Source organism: Numenius arquata, chromosome 29 (assembly GCF_964106895.1).
Source record: "Numenius arquata chromosome 29, bNumArq3.hap1.1, whole genome shotgun sequence".
NCBI lineage: Eukaryota > Metazoa > Chordata > Aves > Charadriiformes > Scolopacidae > Numenius > Numenius arquata.
This window is the reverse complement of record NC_133604.1, coordinates 2,092,173-2,118,287: the sequence shown is the minus strand read 5'-3', so window position 1 is coordinate 2,118,287 and position 26,115 is coordinate 2,092,173. Positions and strand designations below refer to the sequence as shown.

Below are 26,115 nucleotides of genomic sequence, written 5' to 3'. Positions count from 1 at the left end.
CGTGGGCATCGCGCCTCTGGTCACGTGGGAAGTGCTGGCGGAAGTCGGGGCCGGGGCCGGGCGGAAGTGGGGCGGCGGTGGCGGCGGGACGGAGCGGGGCTATGGAGGTGGCGGGGGTGCCGGGGGGTGCCGGGGCGTGCTGGGGCCGGGGCCGGGGCCGGGGCCGGGGCCGGGGCCGGGGCGAGGGTGGAACCGGAACTGGGAGGGAACGGGACAGGGGGGGACACGGGAGCGGGGCCGCGGCCCGAGCCGAGCCGAGCCGAGCCGAGCCGTGCTGTATCTGTCCACAGGATCCCGGCCCCGGTCCGGCCGCAGAGAGCCCGGCGGAGCCGAGTCCCCCGGGGCCGGAAGGTGATACTGGGAGTGTCGGGGGGGTCCCAGGGTGCGGGGCGTCCCGGGTCTGGGAGGGGCCGCGTAAGTTCGGGTGTCCCAGGGTCTGCGGGCCCCGGGGTGGGGAGTCTTGGGGTCTGGGGTGTCCTAGGGTTTGGGGTGTCACAAGGTGTGGGGTGCCCCAGTGTTTGGGGTGCCCTCTCGCCCTGGGGTGGGGTGTCCCCGGCTCTGGGGTGCCTCGGGGTTTGGGGTATCTCCTCACTGCTGGCAGGTGCCTCACGCTGCCCGTCCCTAGGGGAGCCCCACCGTGGCGCCTATACCACCTTCATGAAGTCCCACCGCTGCTACGACCTGATCCCCACGAGCTCCAAACTGGTCGTCTTCGACACTTCCCTGCAGGTGGGCGGGGGCCAGGGGTCAGGTTTGGGGCTGAGGCCACAGGACAGGGACTGGGCTGGAGCCTGAGGGCTTAACTGGGACCAGGAGGCAGGTTTGAGGCTGGGGGATGGTCTTAGGGCTGTTCACCCGCCTCGTAAAGGTCTTGTAAGTCAGGGTGGAGGGACATGGACTACTAGGAGGTCCCTGCACCCTCATGGGGTGCCCAGTCCCTCATGAGACATCTCCCATGTCCCCGGCCACAGGTGAAGAAGGCTTTCTTCGCGTTGGTCACCAATGGCGTGCGGGCTGCCCCGCTGTGGGACAGCAAGAGACAAAGCTTCGTGGGTGAGCGAGCAGGATGAGGGGTCCTGGGGGGCAGCGGGGAGCTGGTGGGACCCCGCTCACCCATCCCGTCTCCCCAGGCATGCTGACCATCACTGACTTCATCAACATCCTGCACCGCTACTACAAGTCGCCCATGGTAAGGACTAGGTGTCTGTGCGGAGCTTGTTCCCCTGGGACCTGGGGTCTGTCTGCCCCCACGCACGGCCATGGTTGATCCTGATTTCCCTCCTCCCGCCCAGGTGCAGATCTATGAGCTGGAGGAGCACAAAATAGAGACGTGGAGAGGTGAGGGGGATTGCTGCCGGCTGCCTCCCACCCTTCCAGATCTACCTGAGGCCCCTGGAGCCCCACAGCTCTGCACCCTGCCTGCCCACGGTGCTGCCCACCCCCTCAGCATTTCCTCTCCCCACAGAGGTCTACCTACAGGACTCCTTCAAGCCGCTGGTCTGCATCTCCCCTAATGCCAGGTACCCCTGTGCTGCGGGGAGGGGGTCATGGCTGGCTCTGTCACCCTTGGGTGTGAGGCCAGGGTCAAGACGAGCCCCAGTTCCCTCTCTCCCTTCTGCCCCACAGCCTCTTCGATGCCGTCTCCTCCCTCATCCGAAACAAGATCCACCGCTTGCCCGTTATTGACCCTGACTCGGGGAACACGCTCTACATACTCACCCACAAACGCATTCTCAAGTTCCTCAAACTGTTTGTAAGTCCCGTTCCTGCCCTGCGGTGGTGGTAGGGGCCACCTCGAGATGAGCTCGGCCCAGGCTGTGCCAGGTACCACCGGCTCCGGGGCGCTGGAGTGGGCGCAGCTTTGGTGCCTCGCAGCGTGTTGTGGGTGCTGGGGGGGCCCCCGGGATGCTGCATGGACCCCACAGCCCGTCCCCGCTGCCCCTGCCTGCACCGCTGCTGCCCGGGGGTCCCCCAGACACTGCTCCGCACCCAGCGCTCTCTGCTTTCACTCCTAGGACCACGGCCCAGGCCCTGAGGCAGCCAGAGCTGGCAGCATCACGGGGCTTAGGGCGTGTCAGGCCGAGCCAGCATCAGCACTGTCCCCCTCCCCGTCCCCTGCAGATAGCAGAGGTCCCAAAGCCCGAGTTCATGGCCAAGACACTGGAGGAACTGCAGATCGGCACCTACAACAACATCGCCGTGGTGCGGACCAGCACCCCCATCTATGTGGCACTGGGCATCTTTGTGCAGCACCGTGTGTCCGCTCTGCCGGTCGTCGATGATTCAGGTAAGGATGGGGCCCAGCGCAGGGCACGGCTTGTGCCAGGTGTCCCCAAACCACCAACTTGGGGTCCACATCTCCTCCAGTGTGCTGGGGACTGCCCGTACAGAAACCCAGCACCACAGGTGCCTCTCACAGCCCTTTCACTCCCTCCCTAGGGCGAGTGGTGGATATTTACTCCAAATTCGATGTTATTGTGAGTACTGGGGGGGCTGTGAAGGTGGGGAGGGGGCAGAGCCTGAACTGGAGGGGCATGCAAGGTGGTGAGGGCCACACGGGACTCACCTGTGTCCTCGATGCCTCTCCCTGCCCCAGAACCTGGCGGCCGAGAAGACCTACAACAACCTGGACGTGACGGTGACGCGGGCACTGCAGCACCGCTCCCACTACTTTGAGGGTGTCCTCAAGTGTTACAAGCACGAGACGCTGGAAACCATCATCAACCGCCTGGTGGAGGCCGAGGTAACCGTCCCCCAGGCTGCCAGTGACGGGCAGGAGCGGGTCAGGGTCCCCGCGCCGGCCTCAGCCCCTCCCTGTGCTCCCCCCAGGTTCACCGGCTGGTGGTGGTGGATGAGAGCGACGTGGTCAAGGGAATCGTCTCTCTCTCGGATATCCTGCAAGCTCTGGTCCTCCCACAGGGCCCCTGAGGCGGTGGGGGAGGTATTCATCCCCTCCCGGTGTCCCCACCCTCCTCTCCTGCCACACTGTGCACCCCCTGGGCTGGCGAGGATGCCTGGGGCAGGGACCCCACTCACCAGCAGTGTCCAGCAATAACCTCCAGCCATGGGGCAGCCCCACGCCATCCTGGGCAGGGAGAGCCCCCTGACTCCTCCCGCACCACACCCTGCACCGCAAGGCCCTGTGGGGTGGTCAGTGGGGTGCTGGAGGCACCTCCAGATCCCCCCTGGGGTGTATGGCCAGCTTCAGCCACCTCTGGGCCAGGGCCGTTCCCTGTGCAGACCCTTGTCCCCCTCACCACACGTGGGGTTTCACTGAGTTTGGTTGTTAATTGTCCTCACTCAGCTCTGTCCGGTCCGGGGCTGCCCCCCCTGTGCCACCCCGGGGCCCCCCAGTCCAGATGTGCTCCCCACAGGGCCATGTCTGCACCCGCCACTGCTTCATGTGTGGAGAGAAGCTGCAAATAAACACAGACCTGGCACTAACCCAGCCTCGCCGCGGGGCACTTGGGGGGCACTGAGGGAGGGGGCGCCCAGAGAGGGGGTTCAGCTCCCCCGCAGGACAGGGGGAATCTGCTGAGCTCACACAGACCCTAAATCCCTGTTTGTTCTGCCTGTGGCTTTTCTGAAAGGTCGGGATTGGGGGTGGGACAAGGATGGGGACCCGGGGACGCTCCCAGTGAACCGGGGGTGTCAAGATGGGGCTGGGGGAGGCCGAGGGCAGCAGTCGGGGGGGTGCAGGGTGCTGGGGTCCCCATGGGGTGCTGGCAGGGATCGCTGGCAGCCCAGACTCCTGGGTTCACTGCTGGTGCCGTCGGGGGAGGCGTGAAGCCCGGTTGTGCTGAGCGTGGCACATTCCCGGCTTGGGGGGAGGCCGAGACGTGGCCCCAGCCACCACTGGCTGCTGCCAGCGCTGGGGTCCGGCACAGGCTGTGGAGCCAGGTGAGCGCTGCGGTGGGTGCCTGTGGGACCAGGGGGGCTCCGGGAAGGCCCAGTGCTGTACCAGGGGTTTGTGCTGATGCTGTTGCCATGCCGCCGCCGGAGGGTTGCTAAGCTCCACTCGGAGCCCGCGTGGGCTGCAGCGCTCAGTGCCAAACCCGCCATCGCCTCGCTTTGTCGCAGGGGGGGAAGGGATCCTGGGGGGATGGTGGCACCCCGGGACAGCCAGTGGGGTCCCTGCGGTGTGCCAGGCTCCTAGCCACCGGGGCTGCCCCGGGGCAGGGGGGGGGACACCGTGCCTCGTGGCTGCCGGCCTGGCGGTGCCAAAGGGCAGGACGTAGGGGTCCCTGGGGACACACGTGCGGCGGTGGCTGCACGTGTGTGCGGGCGAGCGCGAGGCTCCGCCAAGCGCGTGGCTGTGGGCCCCCCGCCAGTCCCCTGCGGCAGGGACCCCCCGGGGCCATGCTGGGGGGTGCAGAGCAGGGCTCAGGGCGCCTGCGGATCTGCGAGCGGACCAAGCTGCTGCTGGTGGAGATTGACACGGTGGCGTGTTGCAGCCCGGGTGCTGGCATGGCTGCGGGGTGCCAGCCTGCACCCCCCTGGACCTACCGCCGCATCGCCGGGGAGTACGCGTGAGTGGGGATGGGATGGGGGGGGGGTGTCTGTCCCATGCTCCGGCCCCCACCCGGGCGGCCCCACCAACCCTGGCCCTCCTCACACCCCCCTCTCTGTCTTGCAGGTACCTGGAGAAGTGCTTCGTGGCAGAGCTGGCCCCCCCCTGGCCCCCAGCGCCCCCTGTTCCCCCCCGACGCCTGCAGGACTTCACCATCCCGGCCCCCCCGAGACGCGAGACCCAGCCCCAGGCACCCCCCACGCGCTGCCCCCCGGGACGGCCTGAGGGAACAGGGAGCAGAGGACACCCACCATATGCCCCCCGTCCCCAGCTGCCGGGGGACAGGCCGGGGCCCCCCAGCTACGAGGTCCACATGCAGCGGGTACAGGCGGCCCATGCTCGCCGTGGGGGTCCGCCCCCCTACATCTCGCCCCCAGCCTACAACGCTCCCCACCACACCCTGAAGCTCCGGCCCCCCAGGGGACTGCGCAGCCCCCCCCCGGCACCCAAGAGCCGCCGGGCTGTGCTGGGAGGCTGGAGCCACACCCTGCCCCGGGCAGCCACTGAGGCTGGGCACTGCTGGCCCCGTGGGATACAGCCATCCCCAGGGGGCCCCGGCACCCCCCGGCACAGCCAGACACTGCCCCGGGCAGCCGCCAGCTGGGAGCGGATCCCAGGACACGGCAGGGGGCGGCGGGGGATGGGGGGGCACGTCCTCATTGATGCCACCCGTGTCGTGGTCCGAGCCCAGTATGTCCCCCCCCCGCAGCGGCAGCAGGTCCGCTATGCTGGGGGGTCTCCAGGGCCCACCACCCCCTGGGGTACCCTCCCTGCAGCCCCCAGGGCTGCCACCCCTCCGGCCTCACCCTCACCCCCCCGGGAGCCCCCTGGCAGCCCCCACAGCCCCTGGCGGAGCCTGGGTGGCTGTGGGAGTTCCCGGGGCCGCCCCCCACTACGGCGGCCAGTGCTGTACGCCCAGGCACTGCGCGAGGCTGTGTCCCGCATCCGGCGGCACACGGCGCCTGACTCTGACTCAGATGTGGAGGGGGGGATAGGGGGGTCCCAGTGGCGGCACTGCCACGATGCCTGTGCCTACAGCAGCAGCAGCAGCAGCCTGGAGAGCACCGGGGCTCCCTCGGGGGCTGCCAGCGCCCCCCGGGCCTGAGGGGCGGAGCTTGGTGGGGTGTGGTGCCCTTGGGGTGGGGCTTGTCAGGGTGTGGCCCTCGGGGGGCGGGGCTAGGGGCTGTGGTTCCTGTGGGCTGACCCCAATAAAGGCTGTGTGCTCCTGGTGTGCCACCTCCGCCCCTTGTGTGTGTGTGTGGGGGGGGGGGGGGGGGGGGGGGGCAGCTCCCCATGAGGCCCATCACCTTCCTGAGCCCCCCACTCTCCCTTGCACCCCTGGCTCTGCCCCCTCCCCATGCCAGCGAGGACCCAGGCATCCGGGCATCCCCCTGTGCTTGGGGCCGTCACAGGCCCCGGGCGTCCCAGGGGGCACCACAGTGCGTCACAGCACGGGTGGGACGCACCACCACCTCCCCCCCAGTCCCCTGTAATGAATAGGTGAGCACAGCAAGGTTGGCCCGTGGTCATCAGCCCCACGTCACGGCCGGGGGGGGACCCCGGGTGAGTCACCGGGGGGGACCGTCCCCCCTAAACGGCTGCCACCTCTTAGTCACACTGCAGGGGGGGGAGGATCCCCGCAGCCAGAGGAAACCACACAAATAACGTGTCCAATTTGCACGTTATTTAAAACCAGCTCCTCCCCCGCCCCCTTCCGCGACCCTGTCATTATCCCGGTGACACTGGCCGGGAGGTCACGGTGCGGGGCAGCTGGCGCAGCAGGGGACACAGGCGTCCAGGGCCTCCTGTGCCCCAGGGCAGGAGGCTCTTGTGGGGCAGTCCCAGGGCCACGTCACCCCATGCATCCCCTGTCCTGGTGCGTGGCCTCAGGTGCGCAGCGTGGTAGCGGGGTCCCCGAGCCTGACCCAAGCCATACTGGCAAACTCATCCCACCATGGCAGGGCTGTGGCCCTGCTGTGGCTGCCCGGTGCCTGGCACAGCATGGTATGGTCTGATGCTGCCTGGCATGGCATGGCACAACTTGGTGCACTTTGGCACAGCTCAGCACAGCCTGGCACTGCTTGGCACAGTTCAGTGCTGCCTGGCATGTACGGTGTGACTGCCCATGGCTCGGCACGGCTTGGCACATCTTGGTGCAAGCTGGCATAGCCTGGCACAGCTCAGCATGGCTTGGCACAGCCTGGTACAGTTCAGCACAGCCAGGCATGGCTCAGCATGGCACAACACAGCCTGACACAGCCTAGAATAGCCCAGAACAGTTCAGCATGGCTTGACACGGCCTGGTACATCTTGGCACAACCTGACAGAGCCACCCATGGCTCAGCACAGCCTCTATTAGCTCGAGGCAGCATGGCACGGCTCCGCGTGGCTTGGCAGAGTCTGGTACAGTTCAGCACAGCCAGGCATGGCTCAGCATGGCACAACACAGCCTGGCATAGCCTGGCACAGTCCGGCAAAGCCTTGAACAGCCCAGAACAGCCTGGCATGCCTTGACACAGCCTGGTACAGCTTGGCACAGCTGGGCATGGCTCAGCATAGCCTGGGTCAGCTCGATGCAGCACGGCATGGCTCTGCATGGCTCAGCACAGCCTGTATCAAGCGTGGCATGGCTCCACACGGCTTGGCACAGCCTGTATCGGCTCAGTGTGGCTTAGCACAGCAAGGCTCGGCACGGCTGGGCACGCTGCCTGGTGTGGCCCGGGGTGTCCCAGACGCGGGGGAAGGCGGCGCAGCCCTTTCCGTGGGTTCAGCTCCTGCCCAAACCCCTCCCGCTCCCTGCCGAGAAAATCACCTTCTAATTCGGGCCGCGCTGGCGCCAGCGCCGCCCCTCCGCCCGCCGCCCCCCAAAACCCGCCACAGGCCGCGGCCGGCCCGGGCTCCCCACGGGGCACGGGGGAGGTGGGGGGTGGGGTGGGGGGTGTCGCAGCCGCGGAGGTCCCCACGCGTGGGACCGGAGGGTCCCGCTCGGTACTGGTGGCCCGGCCCCGGTCGCGGTGCCGCCCGCGGCCGCCAGATGTCGCCGCGCAGCCGGTGACCGACGGAACAGGGGGCACCGGGGGTGGCACCGGGGGGCACTGGGAGTCCCGCCCCGGGCGCGGCAGGGACGCGGCGCGGGGGAGCGGGGCGGGGGGGGGGGGGGGGGGGGCTGCCCTGCGCATCGCGCTGTCCCTGCTGGTCCCAGCCAGGACCCGAGGAGGCACACGGCCACACGGGTGCCGATGGCCCCAGAGAGCCACGACCCACAGTGCCACCGGTGCTGGCGGTGTCCCCAGAGAGGTATGGTCACGCGTGTGCCGGTTCCGGTGGTGTCCCCAGAGAGCCGAGGTCATGTATGTGCTGGTGCTAGGGATATCCCCAGAGACCCATGGACCCACGCGCAGAACTGATGCTGGCCACACCACAACCCATGTGTGCTGGCAGCACTGGCCGTGGCCCCACAGAGTGGTAGCTCCTGCATGAACGTGGTGCCAGCCACACCACAGCCACATGGTGCTGGCCATGCCACATCTCTGGACAGCTGCGTCCCACCGTGACAGCTGTGTCCCACCATGCCAACCACGTCCCTGCAGGTGGCTGCCCAAGCCCTGGCTGCATCCCCAGGCGCGGTTGCCACGTGGTGCCGGTTCTCCCAGGCCACACGGAGGAGCCGGTGGGAAGGGGGTACGGTGAATGTGGCATTGTTGCGCGGGGTTGGAGTCACAGATAATTACCTCAATTAGTTACAATGGCAGAGTAATAAATACAGGCTTAGCGGCTCCTTCCCCACTGCGGCTTCTCAGATTAATCCAGCCCGGGCGAGCGGAGCTGAAAGGAGTGATGGACAATTCATTAAACTTGCCGAATGCCGCACAAGGCACCCGTGAAGGCCGGCGTTAGCCCCCGGCGGCTCCAGCTTTGTCCCTAATTGTTCGTCTCGGGCATTGGTCACCTATCGGGGAGTGGGTGACGGCGACAGTCCCCCCGGGGCTGGCATGCCCGGGGATTAGAGGCCAGCCCTGCCACGGTTGCTGGGCACGCTGGCCCCACGCTGGAGGAATGTGGCAGCCGGGGGGGGTTGGGGATGGGGGCAGCCGGACAAGCCGGGCGCTGGCGGGACATGGGCCCATGCTGACCGGAGGCGAGGGGAGCTGGGATGGGGCTGTGCTGCTGCTGACAGTTAACGGGGCATGGGATAGGAATGAGATGGGGATCGTCCGAGGGATGGGCTGGTGCCACCAGCCAGCCTGTGCAGCTCGGCGTGCCCTGTCCCTCTATCCTGCGCCCCTGGGCACCGCGCTGTTCTTCTGTCCTGCACCTCTGGAAATGACACCGTCCTTCTGTTCTGCACCTCTGGAAACAACCCTGTCCCTCTGTCCTGCACTTATGTGTGCCATCCTGTCCTTCTGTCCTGCACCCCTGGGCACTGTCCTGTCCCTCTGTCCTGCACCTCTGGGAATGACACCATCCTTACACTCCTGTGTGCTGTCCTGTCCTTCTATCCTGCACCTCTGGGCAGAGCCCCCCCCGTGCCTCAGCCCTGTTGTGGGGGCTCAGCCCACAGCAGGCCCAACTTGCTGCCACCATCCAGCTGTTACTTGGCTTCCCAGATGTGACTGGCTGGGACCGCCCTGTCCCTGTCCCTGCACTGGCCCCAGCGCTGTGACAGCAGCTATTTCCAGTGCCCAGGATTATTTGTCCAAGCCAGGGAGGTCTGCACCCAGCAGCCAGGTGCCCACCCCGCACCCGGGGTGCCCCTGCACGCCTGGGGGTCATGGCTGCCTGAGGTCTCCAGCAGTCACCGGCACGCAGGAAAAGCTGAGTAACAGAGGTGACTTATAAGAATGTCATTATCTATATTCCTGACTCGCTACCGCAGGAAAACAGGCTATTTTCATGCCCTGTGCGTGTGCAGAATTTAGCAGGCAGATAACTCCCAGCAGGCGGGAGATGCTCGGAGGGTTATTTCGGGCTGTGTTCCTTTCCAGTCATTTTTTCTCGCATTTCTTTATTTTATTTCGCCACGCCAGGCTGTGTTTTTACCTTGGCGTGGACAGCGGGGGCCCCTGGGGTTTTTTCCCCCCCCCCTGCTCTGAGTCTAAGCATCAACTTTTCCACTATCGGCTCCGGGGGATATTTCTGGCAGTGGCAGCGTCATCCCGCAGCCTTTGATGCCGTGGATCCCCAGGGGCCCCACGAGGTTCCCGGCTCTGGCCACGGGGCAGCCCAGGCTGTGGGGACCCCTGCTACAGGTGGGCACTGAGGGGACCAGGGGTCCCCAGGCAGAGTCCTGCCCACTCCTTGTGGCTGGACGTCACCGTGGCCCTGTGGTTCACCCCATGCCAGGCATGGGGACAGGAGTTGCAGCCCGTTGCTTCACTCTGTCCTGTACCCGACGTGGAGTTACAGTGCAGCCGTATATGGGTCCCTCGCCTGCCCCAGGGGGATACCCATCCCAGTGGGATAGCTGTCCTGGAGGGATGCCCTTCCCAGGGATGCCCGTTCTGGGGCTATGCCCACCCCAGTGGGATGCCCGTCCCACGGAGATGCCCATCCCAAAAATGCCCATCCCAAGAGGATACCTGTTCTGGTGGGATGCCCTCCCTGCAGGATGCCATCTCAAGAGGATGTCAATGCCAGTGAGGCACCTGCCAGCCACAGAGCTGCCACAACCTTTCTCTGGCTGCAGCCAGACCCCACACAAAGGTGCAGGGCTGCGTGTGGGGCTGGTGGCCGGTCCCGGACCCCCGGGCTCCGGTAACCTTGGTGCCCTCCCTGGCCCCCCTCCTCCCCCAGAGCCAAGGGGAGCCGTCAGCCTCAGCCAGGAGCAGTGATGGACGATGCTCATTCCCTGTCTGCTGTCTTTTACCTCCTGTGGCTGCTCCCAACGCCCAGCCCCGGCGGCACCAGTCCCGCTGCCACGGCAAATTCCAGTGTCGGGGATGCTGCAGCCCAGGTGCCATGGTGATGGGCACCCCGGCCATGGGGATGGACACCCCAGCTGGGAGAGGCAGCAGGGACGGCTGGGCTGGAGACAGGCACAGCGGGAGAGAGAAAGGGGTCTGCAGGGAGGGGATGATGGAGGGGAGGGCAGAGGAAAGAAGCATGGACAGACAGACAGCTGGAGCGGCTGACAGACAAGGAGTAGGGAGGTAAGCAAAAGGAGAGGTGATGGATGGACGGACAGAGTGGGTGGATGAGGGCAGCGGGGGCCAGCTGCTCAGCTCCACACTTTAAGGGACACTGCTTCCCCCACCCCAGCTCATCCCCACCCTCCCCCAGCCCCCAGAAACAAATCGGGGCAGGACTGATAAAAATATATCCTTTATTCTTCTCTAAAGGCTATCAGTGAAACCTGTAACAAAGCATTATTATTAATTATTATTATTATTAATTATTATTATTTTAATTACAAAAAACAGGGCTTGGGGCCAGCGAAGCATGGGGATGGGGGGCAGGGGGCACGGCATCAAACCGTCCACAATAAATATTTTATTTACAGCGAGAAGGAGACCCCGCAGAGCCAGAGTGGCCGACGGGCAGCCGGGAAGGTGCGGGGCACATCCAGTCTGGCTGCTGGCTCCAGGATGGGACGGGGGGGGAGTCCCCAAGGTGCAGCCACATGCCCAGCCATGGGTGCCTTCAATCCAGCCGGGCACCCGTCATGGGGGGTGGCGCAGACCCCCTCCGGGGCTGGGCAGCGTGGTACTCGGGGGCTCACAGGCACTCGTGCAGCACCTGTGTGTTGGTGCAGTTCAGGCAGCTGACGTGGCAGCACCAGTGGAAGGTGCAGTTACAACGCTCAGTGACACGCTGGGTGCGCGTGCGGTACCCGCGCCCGCAGCACAGCAGCTCGCACCCATCCAGCCCCGGCGAGGAGCTGTTGCAGAAGCGCCCAGCTGTGCCTGCCGTCCCTGTCTTCCCGCTGTAGGTGCAGAAATTGGGCGACTTCTCAAAGTAGACAAGGTCGTGGGGCGAGGGGGGTTTGTGGGCGGGGTTCTCGGGCTCCAGGTGATGCAGCTCCACCCGCGACGCCCGGTTGCTGCCCTTGTTGCCATAGATGACGCGGGAGGCACCGTCGAAGCGGTCCTTCAGGACGTCGCCCACGGCACGGAAGGTGGGCAGCCGCATCCAGCATGTGCGGACGGTGCAGGAGCCTGACATGCCGTGGCACTTGCACTCCTGGCGCATCTCTGAGAAGACCGTCTGCAAGGTGGGGGGGGAACATGGGGCACTGTGAGCAGCCTGGGACCCCCCCAGGACCACCATGCTCCTGCACCCAACTTCCACATGGCATCACGTCATGCTCAGCCCACCCAAAGCCGGGTTCTCTGATGGTTCCCAGCCCACGCATGGGGACAAGACTGAGGGGTTCCACAGCCATGCCCATCCCCATCCTCCCCCTGGGGCTGCCAGCAGCACCCTGTGCCCTCACCATGCGCCCGGCCTCGTTGTTGTGCAGGTTCATGAGGAAGCGCAGGTCACGGCCCTTCTCACTGGAGTCCACAAACTCCCTCCCGAAGAGACGCCCAAAGTCGATGTTGTCGCTGCAGCCCCCCCAGTGCCAGTCGGGCCCCCCAGGGCCACGGCGTCGGTAGTCGCAGGTACAGGACTCAATGGAGCCCTCAGAGCATGACCGGGCCACCGAGTGCGTTACGCCAGCGCTGGTGATAGCAAAGATGAATGCCGTCTCCCGGCAGCCTGCGGAGGGGAGCAGGACCTCAGGGTGCTGCCAGGCGGTGGAGGGGGCACCCACCAGCACCCCAAGCCCACAGCCACAATGGGCTGACAGTGGGCTGTGGGCTAGTGAAGCCCCATGGGGAACTGGGGGTGCTTTGCCAAGCATCTCGGCTCGAGGTTCCTGCAGAAGGGATCTGGGGACCCCCATGCCCTGCGGCCTCACCCCGGTTGACAATTTTGCCGAAGATGTTAGGGCCCTGGGAGGTGGGACAGTTCCAGCGGCGGTTGCGGAACTGCCACTTGCACTCCTTGATGGCGGTCAGGAGGCCGGAGCTGACGCTGTGCAGGATGCCAGGGTTCTGGCGGATCAGCTTGCGCTGCTTGCGGCTCAGCAGCTGCAGGCTGGGGTCCAGCACCAGCTGCACGTTCTTGGAGTCCGTCAGCAGGTTGGTGGACGAGGCCACGTTGATGATGCCCCTGTGGCACAGGTGGGGACGGTCATCACCAAGGAGGGTCCCCGGCATCCCGCTCCCCACCTCAACACCCCCCAGGGGGCCTGACCTGGCTCCTCTCCACTGCCAGAGCATCCTCCTCCATGGGCATCCCCCACAGCCGGCTCCCACCAAGGGGTCGCATCCTTGTGTGTTCCCCCTGGTCACACCTGTGTGTGCCATCCCCGGTGCCAGCTCTGCGCCCCCCCCCCCCCCCTCCACCCCGGTGCCGGTGCCGGCGGACTCACCACCACCGTCCGCTGTTGTTCACTGCCAGCGTATTGGAGAGAGAGGAGAGGGCCAGAGCCCAGAGCGCCCGGAGGGCCAGCCCCAGCGCGGCGGCTCGCATGGCTCCGGCACCGGGAGGCCCCGGCAGAGTGCGCGGGCGAGCGGCCGCCGGGGTATTTATGGTGCCGCGGAGCCCCCGGCCCGGCCGCTACATCCACGCGTGTTTCCGGACGCGCGGGGCGCGGGCAGGGCGGGCGGCTCCGGTGAGGGCGGCCGCGGGGGACCGCGGGGCGGGCCGGCACCGGCACCGGGCTGCAGCTGGTGCCTGGTGCCCGGGGCGCGGCGTCGGGAGTGCGGTGCCCGGGGCTCCCAGCCCGGTTCCCGGGGCGTGTCGTCGGACGATCCGTGCCGGGTGCCCGGTGCCGGTGCTCGGCGGTCCGTGCGCGGTACCCGGTGCGTGGTGCCCGGTGCCGGTGCTCGGCGGTCCGTGCGCGGTACCCCGCGGCTCCCCGGGGAGACGGCGCGGCTGGACTCGACTCGGCGCGGCGGGTGCGCAGCGCTCAGCACCCGGGAGCATCTTCCAGCCCCTTCCCTCTTATAGGGGCGGCGCGGAGGGTCCCCATGGGCCGGTCCCGCCGAGCGGGGCCTCCCCGCGTCCTCGCCCTAACAATGGGGAGCGGCGGAGCCGCGGCACCTCTTATGGGGCGGCCGGAGCGGCGGCGCCGGGCCTGTCCGTCACGGCCCGGATTAGCCCGGCGGGTGGCTGCGCCCCGGCCCCGTGCCCAGAGCGCGGCCGGGGGGGGACACCCCGAATGCCGCCCCCCGCCCTCCCCCCCCGGCCCCGCCGCCTCGCGCACACGCTCTACCGGCCCCGGCATCGGCACCGGCGGGGGCAGCCCGGGACGAGCCGGGACAGCTCCCGGCGCGAGGAGGAACAGGTCCCGGAATAGCCTGGGATGGCCCGGGACGGCTCCGTGCGCACGGAGGGAGCGGGGGCCGAGGATAGTCCGGGATCTCCCGGGACAGCCCGGGGCGCACAGGGGATCACAGTCCCGGGACAGCCCGGGGAATCCGTCCCGAGACCCTCGGGTTTTGGGGGGGTGAGAGGCGAGGGCGGCGGGACGTGCAGCCCCCCGGGGCCCGGGACCGTCGGGCTGCGCCGGTCGCCGGTGCCAGTTGGGAGCCCCCGGACCCTTCTCCCGTCCCGGCCGCCGCCCGTCCCGGTCCGCGGCCGGCGCGACGGGGCGGCCGCGTCCTCTCGCCGCTCGGGGCAGGGCTGTCCCGGCGGCAGAGCCGGTCGGGCCGAGCCGGGCCGGGCTGGCGACGGGGCCCGACCACCAACCATGCACCTCGGGCCCCCCGCGAACGTGCCCGTTGGCGTGAAACCCCCGTGGGTGGGAGCATGGCCCCGCACGGCTCCCCCTGCCCCGGGGAGCCCGGCCTGGGCCGGCACTGGGTGTCGGAGGGAGGGATGGAGCGGGGGGAGGGATGGAGGGATGGCAGGATGGAGGGATGCAGGGAGGGAGGGATGGGGAGACGCATGGAGGGATGATGGGAGGGATGGAGGATGTGCGGTGATGGAGGGAAGGACAGGGGGGTGCCCGCCCGGGGGGGCAGCCTGTCGTGCCCACAGTCAGGGCACGGTCGACACAGGGTCGGTGCTGGCACGCGTCTCGGTGGGGACGCAGGTCTGTCCCTGCTGTCCCCCGCCCGAGACGATGGTGGGGGTGTGAACTCCCCGGTGCGGGGCCGGGCGGGACGAGGGGCGGGCTGAGCTGAGCCCCGCGTTGTGGCGGGGTGCGGGGGCGATAATCCCCCCGAGGCGGTTTCCCCGGACCAGTCATGCGGGGACGGATTAGCCCCGCTCGCCCGTCACGGCCCGGAGCCGCCGCTCACGATTTCAATTCAAGGACGGACAAAGCCCGGGCCGGCGGCGGAGGGGGGTCTCGCACCGGGCATCCCCGCCCTCCTCCCCCCCCCCCCCGTACCGTCACCCCCTCCCCTCGCCCGGGAGGGGCTCGGGGCCGCCGCGGGGTCTGCTCCAGGACGGCGGCTCCAGCCCCCCCCCGCCCCGGTTCCCGGCCGAGCCAGGCGGTGTCCGCGCCCTCGGGCCGCCGCCCCGTCGGGGCTCCCGGGGCTGAGGTCAGCGGCCGCGGGGAGGCCCCGGGGCGCGGCCGGGAGGGCCCTGCCCGGGGCCATGCCACCGGCGGCGGGGCCCAAACATTACTCTCCCCTCCGCCCTATCCCGGTACCACCCCCACCCACCCTCCGCTACCCTCGGACCCCCGCCCCGTCCCCCGCCGCTTCCTGCTGCCCCGAGCACCCCCCTGGTGCCCTCGCTTCCCCCTGCCATGCCCTCTGCTGCCCCCGCGCAGTCCGACGGCGGCCCCCGGGGGGGGGGGCGATGCCCGGGACACCCCCGGCCTCGGGGTGTTCGCGGGAGCCCGGAGGCGCGGAGCGGGTCCCGTAGTCGTCGGGGCGACCGGTACTGCCGGTGACCACGGGGCGGCCACCCTTACCTGCCCGGGGCGGGGAGGCCCGCCCGTCCCGACCCATCCCATCCCGCCGCACCGAGCAGGGACGGACGGACAGCGGGACAGCTGGGCGGATCGAGGCGGGGGGACACGGGACCGGGGGTGCCCCGCGGCCGCTGCCAGCCCCTGCCCGACCCGAGAGCACCGGGATGGCCCCGGAACCGCTGGTACCGCACCGGGACGGGGGGGACTCTGTGCGGGGAGGGCGTCCCCGGGCCTCCCGTGCGGTTACTGAGGTCCCCTGTCCCCCCCCACCTTGTGGTAATTGGGGTCCCCGCCCCCCCGGTGAAGCACAGGGCACCTTCCCCCTCCCCCCTCCCGTGCCCCCCCCCCCCCCGAGGGGTCTCACGAGGTGGGGAGGGGGCACGGGGACCCCTCTGCTCTCATCACTCCCCCCGGTGCAACCCCTCCCGGTGCCGCCCCCCCCTCCGCACTGCTGCAGCCGCTGCCATAGAAACGGCTCGCGGCTCTCGCGAGCTCGGCGCCCCCCCTCCCCGCGCGCGCCCCCGGGCCCGGTGCGAGGGGGGCGGGGGGGCGGGAAGCGGGGCGGGTGGGGGTGGGGGGGGGGGGCACCGGGAACTCTCGCGAGATCGGTGCGATCGGGCCTCCGCTTCCGGCGGCGGGAGCGGTGCAGAGTCAGCTGCGGGCGGGGGGCGCCACCGGCACCAGGTGCGGGGGGGTCCGCGCCGGGGGGGGTCCGGGCCGCCGTGCATCGGCGGGTGCGCTGTGACGGAGGAGGGGGGGCACCGCACCGGTGCGGGGGGGCTGCAGCGCAGTTGGGGCTGCACGGTGCGTTGGGGGTCCGGAGCACCGGGGGGGGGGGGGGCATCGCACCGGGGTGTGGGGGTGATGCGGTGCAGCGGGAGGGGCGCGGGGTGCGGGCAGCGCCTGTGGGGCGGTGCGGCGTGCGGGGGTGATGCGGCGGGGGGGGCAGTGCAGCACGGGGCGGGGGGCGGCAATTTGGGGGTGCGCTGCAATACGAGGCGGGGGGCGGTGCGGTGGAGGGGCGCCGTGCGATCGGGTGGTGTGTGCTGCGATCCGGGGGGGGCGTGCAGTGAGTTCGGGGGGCGTTGCGCCGAGGGGCTGCGGGGGGGGCGGCAGCCCACGGCCGGGAGGAGCGCGCTGCGGTGCGGGAGGGGGGGCGGCGGAGGGCGCTCGAGGTGGCTGCAGAGTCGGGGGGCCGTGAATGGGCCGTGAATGGGGGGGGTGCAGGGGTTGTCGGGTTGGGGGTTGTGGCCCCCCCCCCGAGGAGGGCTGGGAACCCACGCCTCAGTTTCCTCCATTGCAGAGCCCTGGCCTATCCCCTTGTAGAGTGCAGCGCGGGGGGGAGGCTCCCACCCCCAGCATGGCCCCCCCACATTGAGCTGCACGCAGAGGCAGCCCCCATGGAGTGTGTGGCCCCGGCCCTGGCCCCTCCCCCAGGACGTGTGGGTCCCTGATCCCTGCAGCCCCCGGAGCACAGGGGAGCCCCACAGCCCCCCCTCCTCAGGGCCACCCCCCACCCCAGCGCCGGCCCCGTGCGCCTGCAGGATCCGGCCTCGCCTGCGGACGGAGCCAGCGCCGCCGTCACCATGGGCAACATCTTCGGGAACCTGCTGAAGAGCCTGATTGGGAAGAAGGAGATGCGGATCCTGATGGTGGGGCTGGACGCTGCTGGGAAGACCACCATCCTCTACAAGCTGAAGCTGGGGGAGATTGTCACCACCATCCCCACCATAGGTGTGTGAGGTGGGGGCCACCAGGCGGGGGCCCCTCCCCATCAGGGCTCCTTGGGAGGGGGCTCGCAGCCCTGCGTGCCTCAGTTTCCCTCCGCTGTCGCTCCCTGCAGGGTTCAATGTGGAGACGGTAGAGTACAAGAACATCAGCTTCACCGTGTGGGACGTGGGTGGGCAGGACAAGATCCGGCCCCTCTGGCGGCATTACTTCCAAAACACCCAGGGTAGGTTCCCCTGAGGATTGCGGCGGGGGGAGGGGGAAGGGGCTCGCTTGGGGTGGCCACGGGGCCAGCTGGATCCTGTGGTCCCAGCAGCGCCCACTCACTGTCCCCAGGGCTGATCTTTGTGGTGGACAGCAACGACCGGGAGCGGGTGAACGAGGCACGGGAGGAGCTCATGCGGATGCTGGCGGAAGACGAGCTGCGGGATGCCGTCCTCCTCGTATTCGCCAACAAGCAGGTGGGTCTGGGAGCCCCTATGGTGGGACCGGTACCGTTCCTGGGGTGCTGGGGCTGGTGTCTGGGTGCCTGTGGCAGGAGCATGCCCATCCCTGGGGTTTCGGGGCTGGTATCTTGCAAAGCTTGTGGCAAGACCGTGCCTGTGCCTGTGGCATCAGGGCTCATATTTAACAGCCTTTCTGTCTGGACCATGCCCATCCCCATGGTATTGGGGCTTGGATCTTACCAGCCCTCATCCTAGAGGTGTGCCCATCCCCATGGCATCAAGGCTGGTGTTTAATACTCCCTCTGGCTGGACCATGCCCATCCCTGTGGCAGCAGGGCTGGTGTTTAACACCTTGGTGGCAGCCCCACGCTCTTACCTCTGGCATCGGGGCTGGTGCCCATCCCCATGGTGTCAGGGCTGCTGTTAAACAGCCCCTGTGGTGAGGCTGTGCCCATCCCCATGGTGTCAGGGCTGCTGTTAAACAGCCCCTGTGGTGAGGCTGTGCCCATCCCCATGGCGTCAGGGCTGGTCTTTAACACGTCTTTCTGGCTGGACCATGCCTGTCCCCATGGCATCAAGGCTGGCGTCTCACATTCCCATGGCAGGCCTGCGCTCCTCCCCACAGCATCAGGGCTGGTGCCAGCCCCCGTAGCACAATAGTGCCCATCCCTGTGGTATCGGGGCTGCTGTCAGCCCCTGCGGCAGCATGGCACCCACCCCTGTGGTCTCAGGGCCAGCGTGTCACCCCATCTCTGCCCTAGGACCTGCCCAACGCCATGAACGCGGCGGAGATCACGGACAAGTTGGGGCTGCACTCCCTGCGCCACCGTAACTGGTACATCCAGGCCACCTGTGCCACCAGCGGGGACGGGCTCTACGAGGGCCTCGACTGGCTCGCCAACCAGCTCAAGAACAAGAAGTGAGCGGGCGGCCACTGGGCCGGCCCCCCCGCCCTGCGCCCCTGGCCCCCTCCAGGGCTGTGCCAGGCCCCCCCCGGCCGCCCTCTCCCCGCCCCGGTTGGGTTTTGCTTTCTTCTGGCACTGGTTGCTGTGGGGTTTTTCGCCTTTTTTTGGGGTCTCCTCGGTTCCCCTCGGATCTCGTGTGTGCGTGTGTGGAAATATAGCTATATATAACGTATCTGGGGGGGCGGGGGCAGAGCCCTGGGGAGTGGGATGGGGGCTGGGGGCCATCTCGGTGCTGCCCTACCTGGGGGGGGCTGTACCGGGGCACCCCATCCCCGTGCATGTCCCCACACCCCTCGCCTTCCTCTGGACCAAATGTGGGGGCAGCGGGACCGCAAGGGGCATTTGGGACCATAAACATACACACACACCTTCCCTAGCACCCCCTCCCGGCCCAGTGTGCCCCCCCCAGGGGTCCCACACATCCCTGGCCCCCCATGTCACTTCGAGGCAGGTCTTCTCCCTGCAGTGCGACCCCCACAGGGGGAGACATGGGGCTGCTGGGACCCCCACAGTCCCCCCAGCCATGTGCTCCCCCCTGCCCTGGCTGCCCGCACCCCAACCCCATGCCAGCATAGTGATTGTATGTCCCTGCCCCTCACGGATGGACGGCCCCGTACTGTACTCCCCACACCCCCCCAGCACCGTATTTATATCCCCGGTCTGTGCTTGGTGTGACGTGTTGCTGCGGCTCTGCCCCGTCTGGGGATGTGTGTACTCACCCCCCCCCCCCCCCCTTCCCCGCGCCTGAGACAGTGGGTGACCCCTGGCCCCCCCTTGGATATTAAACATGTTTTATGTAGCGCTGCCCCACAGCTCTTCTTCCGCAGCCCCCCAGCGCGGGAGTCCCACCAAGGGGGACGGTGATGGACAGCCCCAGGCTGGTTTTAATTAGAAAGAGCTTAGTGGGATGAGGGGGGCTGGCAGGAGGGCAAGGGGGGGCTCCCCCTTCCCAGGCTCATCTTTAGGGGAATATTGGATGAAATGGTAAATCCCATTAGTGCTAATCCCAACCGGGGCGTGGGGACGGTGCCAGTGCTGGGATGGGCGTGAGTGGTGCTCAGACCCCCCCACCCGGTTTCACCCCCCGACATGGGCCAGGGGACTGGCTGAGTCCCATTTGGGGCCAGTGCTACTGTCCCCATCCCCCTGTCCCCTCTAGGTTGGTGGCTGGGGGGCTGTTGGCCCCCAGGACCCCACCAAGCCGGGGTGCGATGCTGGCTGCCCGGACACCTGGGTTCCTCCTGTCGGGGGGAGCTGAAGCGGGGGTAACTGGGGTTCCCCAGTGGGCTGAGAGCCACGGAGCTGGCACTGGCGCATTCCCGCCAGCCGGCCCAGCGGCTTTGTCTAGCGGGGGCCAGCCCGGCGCTGACCCAGTGGCCCTAATCCCATTAGCACCTCGGCCTCCAGCCGCCAGCCCTGCTTCCCCACCTCTTGGCAACCGGGCTGGTATGTGGGTGTGCCGGTGGGGCCAGCGTGCCGATGCCGTCGTCTGGGAGCTGCACTGGGGCCTGCACCGGCACCTCCACCAACGGGGCCACTACTGCAGCCACCGGGGCCACCGCCACCACCACCAATGGGGCCATTGCTGCCGGCATGGGGCAAGGGAGCCCAGCTGCCCCCCGTTGTGCCAGTGTGACCCCAGTGAGCCAGGGTTGACCCCCACAAGCTCAGATTCCCCATATGCCGGCGCTCCCCGACATGCCCCCCAGCCCTGTGCAGCAGCCCCTGCCATGGGGACGTGACGGCTTTGGGGCAGGTTCAGCTCCACATGGGTCCCAGGGCTCCCCAGTCCAGTTCCTCCCTGGTGAGGGGCTCAGCTTCCCTCGTCCCACACAGCCAGGGGGGCTGGAAGGGGTGCTGGGAGAAGGGATGCTTTGCACCCGCTAGGTGCTGGGGAAGGATGCTGGACCTTCATGTGTGCTCAGGACGGATGCTGGGCCAGAGATGGGTCTTGAACCCAGGTGGGTGACAGGGAGGGATCCTGGACCGGGGTGGGTTCCAGGGAAGGATGTTGGTTTCCAGTGGGTACCAGAGAAGGGTCCCGGACCCGGGTGGGTGGCAGTTTCTCCAGGCTTTGCTGCCGCCTGCTGGTACCGAGTCTCGACGGTGCCGGGACAGGGGGTGCTGCACCCAGCCGGTGCGCTGCGACGAGCTCCCCCGCCCGAGGTGGGCGGGAGCGCCGGGACCGTCCCTGGGCCGAGACGGACGCCCGGTGCTGGGTGGCGCCGGAGAGCGGACGGGCGCGCGTCTCCGGGCACCGAGGGGGTGGCCGGGCCCGGGGACACCCCCCCCCCCCCCCCCACGGCTCCGCCGGCGCGTTGCCCGTCCCGCGGTCCGGTCCCGGTGCCCGGTGCCGGCGGGGGGCGGGGCCCGGGGAGGGGCCGGGCCGGGCAGGGCGGGGCAGTCCCGGTGCCGCCGCCGCCGCCGCCAGCCTGGCCATGCCGTCCCCCGCCGCGCTGCTGCTGCTGGCGCTGCTGCTGCCGCCGCCGCCGCTCACCCGCGCCGCCGAGAGCGAAACCGAAAGCGGCGACCGGGGGCTGCGGCTGGAGACGCTCGTGAGCCCCGGGGGGAGCGGGGGGGGACCGGGGACCCCCGGCGGCCCCTGTGGACGGGGAGCTGGGACCGGGGTGGGACCGGCGGCGCGGCGGGGGATGGTGGCACCGGCGGGACGCTGTTGCCCGGGGGTACAAGGGGGTACCGGGGAGCCGGGCCTGGGCGGGGGGCTCACGGGGCACCGGGAGGACCGGGCGGCGGAGGTAGGGGGCACCGGGGAGACCGGGCTGCGCCGGGGGGGCATCGGGCTACCCGACTGCGGAGGGGGACCACGGGGCACCAAAAGGACAGGGGGTCCGGGAGGGAGTTAGACTCCCAGAGCGCTCGGGGGAACCGCTGGACGCGGGTGTTGAGGGGTGGGTGAACTCCCAAGGCGGGGGGTGCCCAGCCCCCCGTGACCACTCTCCTTGTAGGTGCCCCCTCCCGAGGGCTGCACGGAGCTGTCGGCGCCGGGGGACACGGTGCACATCCACTACACGGTGCGGGGCGGGCGGCGGGAGGAACACGTCAGCACTGCGCTCTGCCGGGCGGGGCGGGCAGGGGCGGCTCCGGCACCGGCGGGGGGTGGGGGTGGCCTTGGTGGCACTGGGCAGGCACCGGTGCGGCTCCGGGGTAGGCGTAGGGATGGTACCGGGGGGGTGGGGGGGCTGGCTGGGTGTGGGGATGGCACCGGGGCAAGCGTGGGGATGGCAGTAGGGTGGTACCGAGGGGGGCATGGGGGTGACGCTGGAGTGGCACTGGGCCTGGCATAGGGTCAACACTGGAGTGGGCATAGGGATGGGTATGGTGACAGCCCCAGGATGGCATAGGGGTGGCACTGGGACTGGCATGGGGGCAGCCCCGGTATGGGCATGGGTTGGCGCTGGGACCAACACAAGGATTGCTCTGGGATGGCACTGGGAGTGGGATGGATGTCCCCAGGGTGGCACTGGAGTTAGCATGGGGGTGACACTGGGACTGGCACTGGGATCAGCACAGGGGTGCTGTGTTGGCCGGGGTGGGAGGCAATGGGCTCAGCACCAGAGCGGCAGTGGGACAACACTGGGACCCGCATGGGGACAGCCCCAGGGCAGAACTGCCGCTGTGTCCCCAGGGGTGATGGTGCCTGTGTCCCCACAGGGCAGCCTGGAGGATGGCCGGATCATAGACACCTCGCTGAGCCGGGACCCGCTCCAGGTGGAGCTGGGCAAGCGCCAAGTCATCCCTGGTAAGCAGGGGGGCGGGGGGGCACCGAGGGAGCCTGCGGCGGGCAGGGGCCTTAACCGGGATCAGTCAGGCCGAGCAGGCTGCCCCCGGCCGGCCCCGCTCACCTCTCTCCCCCCTCTTCTCACAGGCCTGGAGCAGAGTCTGCTGGACATGTGTGTGGGGTAAGCTGGGTGAGGGGGTGGGCAGCAGCCCCCGCCAAGGTCTGGCACGGGTCTGGCCCCACAGGGCACCGGTGCTGACAGTCTCTTGCCACGGCAGGGAGAAGCGGAGAGCTATCATCCCCCCACACCTGGCCTATGGCAAGCGAGGCTCCCCTCCCACCATCCCAGGTGAGCACAGCCCTTAGAGTCCCCGTGGGTTCCCTGCCAGTCCCCCCGGCCCCCGCTCAGGCTCTCTGCCCCCCCCTCCCTCCAGGCGATGCGGTGCTGCGGTTCGAGGTGGAGCTGGTGGCTTTGTCCCAGGCCAGTTATTGGCAGAAGGTGGTGAATGAGGTGGTGCCGCTGCTGTGCCTGGGGCTGGTGCCAGCGCTGCTGGGGCTCATCGGGTACCACCTCTACCGCAAGGCCAGCAGCCCCAAGCTCTCCAAGAAGAAGCTGAAGGAGGAGAAGAGGAACAAAGCCAAAAAGAAATAAAACCTTCCCCTTGGCATCCATGGCTGCTCTGTGTCTGCCCTGTCCAGCTCCGAGGGTGGTGCAGGGGGACACAGCAGCAGAAAGGGGCTGTGCACGCCACCCCGACCTCCCTGCCCGCTCTGGCCTTGCTGGGGCTGAGGAGGTGACATGTCAGACCTGCGTGGGAGCCAACAGACCCACGCCTGCCCTGACAAAGCTCAGCGAGTCCCAGAAATAAGACCCTGGCACATGTTTTTGGGCACAGTTTAGCTCTTTAACGACACTTCCAGGCAGTCACGGTCTCCACAGTGCCCCCAAGTGCCAGGCAGGGTGTCTTGGTCTCGTTGGGGGGACACAGGGGGATTCTCAGCTGGTGCTCGCAGAGCTATGGATGGGATCTGGGTGGCCATCCCCCTCCCAGGAGGCTGTTGGGGTGCACGCCCCACCTTGGCATGGGGCAAGTTCCTGGGGACACAGCTCTTCTTGTGCTCAACAGCAAGGAGCGGGTTGGGCTGGTCCAGCATCTCCTGGGTGATGGAGATCCCTGCCAGGTACTGCCGGAGCAGCTCCCGCAGCCACTGGTTCCTCTGCCTCAGGGCCGCCTGCTCCTGCTCCAGTGCCTGCTCCTCCAGCTTCGCCTTGCTGAACCGCTGCCAGAAGCGCTCCAGCCCCACATAGTCCCACATGGCCTACGCGAGAGGTGGGAAGGAGGGCAGGGGGTTCCCAGCCTGCCCAAATGCCAACCGACTGTCCCCACGGCCAGATCCTGACCCTACGGCAGCGCCTGGGACCCCGGCGCTGCCTCCTCACCTGGGCCAGGGGCTCTGTGCGTGTCTCCTCAAGGACTCGCTGGGCATCTCGCTGTTCTCCCTCTGCTAGTGAGGAAGGGTAGAAGGGCAGCACCTTCTCCTCCTCCGTCTCCAGCCTGCGGCACATCTCAGCCAGCCGCAGGATGCGCTGGCCCTGGGGGGGTGAGGTTCAAGTGAAGGCAGGGCAGGAGGGGACAGCGGCACACCCCACCCCACCCCCCCGGTGCTGCCCCTGCCCATGGCCTCACCTTCTCCACCACCTGTGCCAGCGTCTTCAGGGCAGCACCGCTCTGCGCCGTGAGCCTGGCCAGGCTGCCATGGGCCTTTGCCCTGGCCTGGTTCATTTCACTCCTGAGCTCCTGGAGCTGCCTGAGGAGCTTCTCCTTCCTCTCCCGTGCGTGCTGGTTCTGCTCCTCGCTCTCCTGGAGGTGAGCTGCAATCTGGCCCTTGGTGGCTGTGACCAAGTCCTGGGGGACAGGTAAAATGTGAGCAGTGGGACAGGGGCATCTCTGTTCCCGTCAGCCGTCCCTGTGCCCTGTTGCAACCTGGAGCTTTTGCAGCTTCTTTACGTGCAGCTCTATATCCCTGGAACTCTTCTCGACCTTCTGCTTCAGCGTTTCAAAAGCGATCTGGTGCTCGGTGGCCTCCATGTAGCTCTGCGTGGTCCGCTGGAACTGCTCCCAGAGCACTTCCACCTTCCCACCCAGCTGTGTGCGGCTGTACTGCTTTTCCTGCAGGCTCTGGGGACAGACGCGGGTCTGGGTGACCCAGCACCTCCCAAACCTTGCTGTATGCTCTGCTTGCAAGCCCTAAAAGGCGCCTCACTGTTTCCTTCCCGTGCCTTGTTCTTGATGTCATCCCAGGCGCTCTGGAAATTCAGCACGGTCTCATGGTCACTCTCAGCGTAATTCTGCTCTGCAGCTAGTGCCACGTCCTGCAGGCAGCAGCTTTCTTGCTCGTGCTGCTCAAGGATGGTCATCCTGGGGAAAACACAGGGAAGCTGCTGACAGAGGGAAGCTGCAGCGGTCCTGACTGGGCCATGAGAGGGCTCAGCACCAGGACAGGATGGTCAGCGGGTGCCTGTTCCTCTCCGTCTTTGTACCTCTCAGCCTCAAACTCCATCTTCAGGGCCTCCAGCTGGGCGTTGTACCCCTCCTCCAGGCACATCAGGCGGCAGTGCTGGAGCTGCAGCAGGCAATCGACGTTGTGCAGGTGGCTGCGCAGGGCCTGGGCATGCTGCTCCTCTGCCTCTTCCAGGTCTGTGGCCAGGGACTGGGGAGATTGAAGGGGGTCACAGGTGGGTCCCAGGGTTGCCCCTGCCCTGCCAGCCCCACGCTTACCTCAATGACGCTGTCCTTGCAGTCCATCACCCTCTCAAAGGTCTGGCTGAGGATCTTGATGTCCTGGCGCAGCTCCTTGTCCTTGGTCTCCCGCCGCACCGCCCGCCACTGTGTGTTGAGCTTGTGGAGGTTCAGGGTGCTGTTGCACTTCTCCTTAGCCAGCTTGTTCTGGGGGGGCCGTGAGCCGTGGGGAGGGGGTCAGGGTCTGGGCAGTGTGACACCACTGACCCTCCCTCGGCCCCCCCCATGCACCTGCAGGAACTGGGCGAGCATCTCCCTCTTCCTCTTGGCTGCCTCCTCCTCAGCCAGTGCTTGGCTCTGCAGCAGCAGGAGCTCGTCCTCTGCCACCACGGGGGCTGCCGCCTGCAGGCGACGCTTGCCTGGCATGGCGGCTGGCTCTGAGGACACGGTGTGAAGGGTGGGGGCGAGGCCCAGTGTCCTTGCCCTCCAGGCCCCATTTCCCCCTGCCCACCCCTGTGTCCCCCTCGAGAGGCCCCCCAAGGCCCCGTTTCGCCCTGCCCACCTCTGTCTCGTCCCTCCAGGACCCCCCTCCACAGGCCCCGTTTCCTCTGCCCACCCCTGTCTCCCCCTTCAGGGCCCGCCCACTTTGGGGTACCCCCAGACCCTATCGCCCCTGCCCCCCTCCCGTCCTCCACCGCCCCTCGGCGCCCCCTCCCGCACCGCAGGGGTCCCGTCCCGTCCCATCCCATCCCGTCACCGGTCGAGCCCCCTCAACCTTCCCAGCGCAGCGGCGGGCGTCCCACCGGTGGTCTAGCAACGGCCACTTCCGTTTTGGGGCGGGAGCGGGGCCCCACTTCCGCCCGCAGCCAGAGGGCGCCCCCTGGCCTCGAGGAACGGCCTCGCACCCGACAGGGCGGGCCGTGCCGGTCCCCCGCCCCTACGCCATTGGCCGGTGAGCTGGGAGCCGCCTCGACGATTGGCGGGGGGGCGCCGCCGTGGGCGGGGCTCAGC

The 26,115-nt window shown here is 68.2% G+C and overlaps 5 protein-coding genes across 9 annotated transcripts; 3 read left to right on the top strand and 2 right to left on the bottom strand.

The window, feature by feature from the left end:
- The first annotated feature begins 64 nt into the window (after positions 1-64).
- On the top strand, positions 65-3,447 carry PRKAG1 (protein kinase AMP-activated non-catalytic subunit gamma 1). 3 transcript variants are annotated; one of them, XM_074164939.1, is made up of 12 exons: positions 65-107; positions 291-351; positions 626-729; positions 972-1,053; positions 1,131-1,189; positions 1,293-1,338; positions 1,466-1,520; positions 1,627-1,753; positions 2,122-2,287; positions 2,440-2,477; positions 2,597-2,743; positions 2,830-3,447. In XM_074164939.1, exons 1-12 carry the CDS (start codon positions 102-104, stop codon positions 2,926-2,928), a joined length of 990 nt encoding a protein of 329 aa, XP_074021040.1. In that variant the 5' UTR covers positions 65-101; the 3' UTR covers positions 2,929-3,447. The 3 variants fall into 3 exon arrangements, with proteins under 3 accessions (XP_074021040.1, XP_074021041.1, XP_074021042.1); XM_074164940.1 differs by lacking the exon at positions 291-351; XM_074164941.1 differs by lacking the exons at positions 65-107; positions 291-351 and having other exon boundaries at positions 652-729; positions 972-1,062; positions 1,107-1,189; positions 1,627-1,757; positions 2,126-2,287.
- A 7,837-nt stretch (positions 3,448-11,284) lies between these two features.
- Positions 11,285-13,087, bottom strand: WNT1 (Wnt family member 1). The gene is made up of 4 exons (XM_074164911.1): positions 12,987-13,087; positions 12,471-12,724; positions 12,003-12,268; positions 11,285-11,773 (listed from the first exon to the last, which is right to left on the bottom strand). Exons 1-4 carry the CDS (start codon positions 13,085-13,087, stop codon positions 11,285-11,287), a joined length of 1,110 nt encoding a protein of 369 aa, XP_074021012.1.
- A 3,003-nt stretch (positions 13,088-16,090) lies between these two features.
- On the top strand, positions 16,091-19,422 carry ARF3 (ARF GTPase 3). 3 transcript variants are annotated; one of them, XM_074165022.1, is made up of 5 exons: positions 16,091-16,169; positions 17,008-17,219; positions 17,329-17,439; positions 17,550-17,674; positions 18,421-19,422. In XM_074165022.1, the coding sequence occupies exons 2-5, from the start codon at positions 17,072-17,074 to the stop codon at positions 18,580-18,582; spliced, it is 546 nt and encodes a 181-aa protein (XP_074021123.1). In that variant the 5' UTR covers positions 16,091-16,169; positions 17,008-17,071; the 3' UTR covers positions 18,583-19,422. The 3 variants fall into 3 exon arrangements, with proteins under 3 accessions (XP_074021123.1, XP_074021122.1, XP_074021124.1); XM_074165021.1 differs by having other exon boundaries at positions 16,093-16,169; positions 17,030-17,219; XM_074165023.1 differs by lacking the exons at positions 16,091-16,169; positions 17,329-17,439 and having other exon boundaries at positions 17,072-17,219; positions 18,421-19,415.
- Positions 19,423-21,062: 1,640 nt separating this feature from the next.
- FKBP11 (FKBP prolyl isomerase 11) lies at positions 21,063-23,033 on the top strand. The gene is made up of 6 exons (XM_074165019.1): positions 21,063-21,179; positions 21,591-21,656; positions 22,297-22,384; positions 22,511-22,544; positions 22,642-22,712; positions 22,798-23,033. Exons 1-6 carry the CDS (start codon positions 21,063-21,065, stop codon positions 23,013-23,015), a joined length of 594 nt encoding a protein of 197 aa, XP_074021120.1. The 3' UTR covers positions 23,016-23,033.
- A 218-nt stretch (positions 23,034-23,251) lies between these two features.
- DRC2 (dynein regulatory complex subunit 2) lies at positions 23,252-25,530 on the bottom strand. The gene is made up of 8 exons (XM_074164984.1): positions 25,396-25,530; positions 25,144-25,311; positions 24,906-25,075; positions 24,645-24,783; positions 24,349-24,543; positions 24,052-24,270; positions 23,805-23,957; positions 23,252-23,683 (listed from the first exon to the last, which is right to left on the bottom strand). Exons 1-8 carry the CDS (start codon positions 25,528-25,530, stop codon positions 23,261-23,263), a joined length of 1,602 nt encoding a protein of 533 aa, XP_074021085.1. The 3' UTR covers positions 23,252-23,260.
- Between the last annotated feature and the right edge of the window lie 585 nt (positions 25,531-26,115).

Bases quoted from the DNA above. Each gene is read 5' to 3' on its own strand.
- ARF3 (XM_074165022.1), top strand. From the start codon at position 17,072: ATGGGCAACATCTTCGGGAACCTGCTGAAGAGCCTGATTGGGAAGAAG. The intron at 17,440-17,549 runs GTAGGTTCCCCT...CACTGTCCCCAG, and splicing joins TTACTTCCAAAACACCCAGG to GGCTGATCTTTGTGGTGGAC. The intron at 17,675-18,420 runs GTGGGTCTGGGA...TCTCTGCCCTAG, and splicing joins TCGTATTCGCCAACAAGCAG to GACCTGCCCAACGCCATGAA.
- DRC2 (XM_074164984.1), bottom strand. From the start codon at position 25,530: ATGCCAGGCAAGCGTCGCCTGCAGGCGGCAGCCCCCGTGGTGGCAGAG. The intron at 25,076-25,143 runs GTAAGCGTGGGG...CAATCTCCCCAG, and splicing joins GCAAGGACAGCGTCATTGAG to TCCCTGGCCACAGACCTGGA. The intron at 24,544-24,644 runs GCACGGGAAGGA...GTCTGTCCCCAG, and splicing joins GGGATGACATCAAGAACAAG to AGCCTGCAGGAAAAGCAGTA.
- WNT1 (XM_074164911.1), bottom strand. From the start codon at position 13,087: ATGCGAGCCGCCGCGCTGGGGCTGGCCCTCCGGGCGCTCTGGGCTCTG. The intron at 12,725-12,986 runs GTGAGTCCGCCG...CCTGTGCCACAG, and splicing joins AACAACAGCGGACGGTGGTG to GGGCATCATCAACGTGGCCT. The intron at 12,269-12,470 runs GTGAGGCCGCAG...TCCCCTCCGCAG, and splicing joins CGGCAAAATTGTCAACCGGG to GCTGCCGGGAGACGGCATTC.
- PRKAG1 (XM_074164939.1), top strand. The intron at 1,054-1,130 runs GTGAGCGAGCAG...CCGTCTCCCCAG, and splicing joins CAAGAGACAAAGCTTCGTGG to GCATGCTGACCATCACTGAC. The intron at 1,190-1,292 runs GTAAGGACTAGG...CCTCCCGCCCAG, and splicing joins GCTACTACAAGTCGCCCATG to GTGCAGATCTATGAGCTGGA.
- FKBP11 (XM_074165019.1), top strand. From the start codon at position 21,063: ATGCCGTCCCCCGCCGCGCTGCTGCTGCTGGCGCTGCTGCTGCCGCCG. The intron at 21,180-21,590 runs GTGAGCCCCGGG...CTCTCCTTGTAG, and splicing joins GGCTGCGGCTGGAGACGCTC to GTGCCCCCTCCCGAGGGCTG. The intron at 21,657-22,296 runs GTGCGGGGCGGG...GTGTCCCCACAG, and splicing joins CGGTGCACATCCACTACACG to GGCAGCCTGGAGGATGGCCG.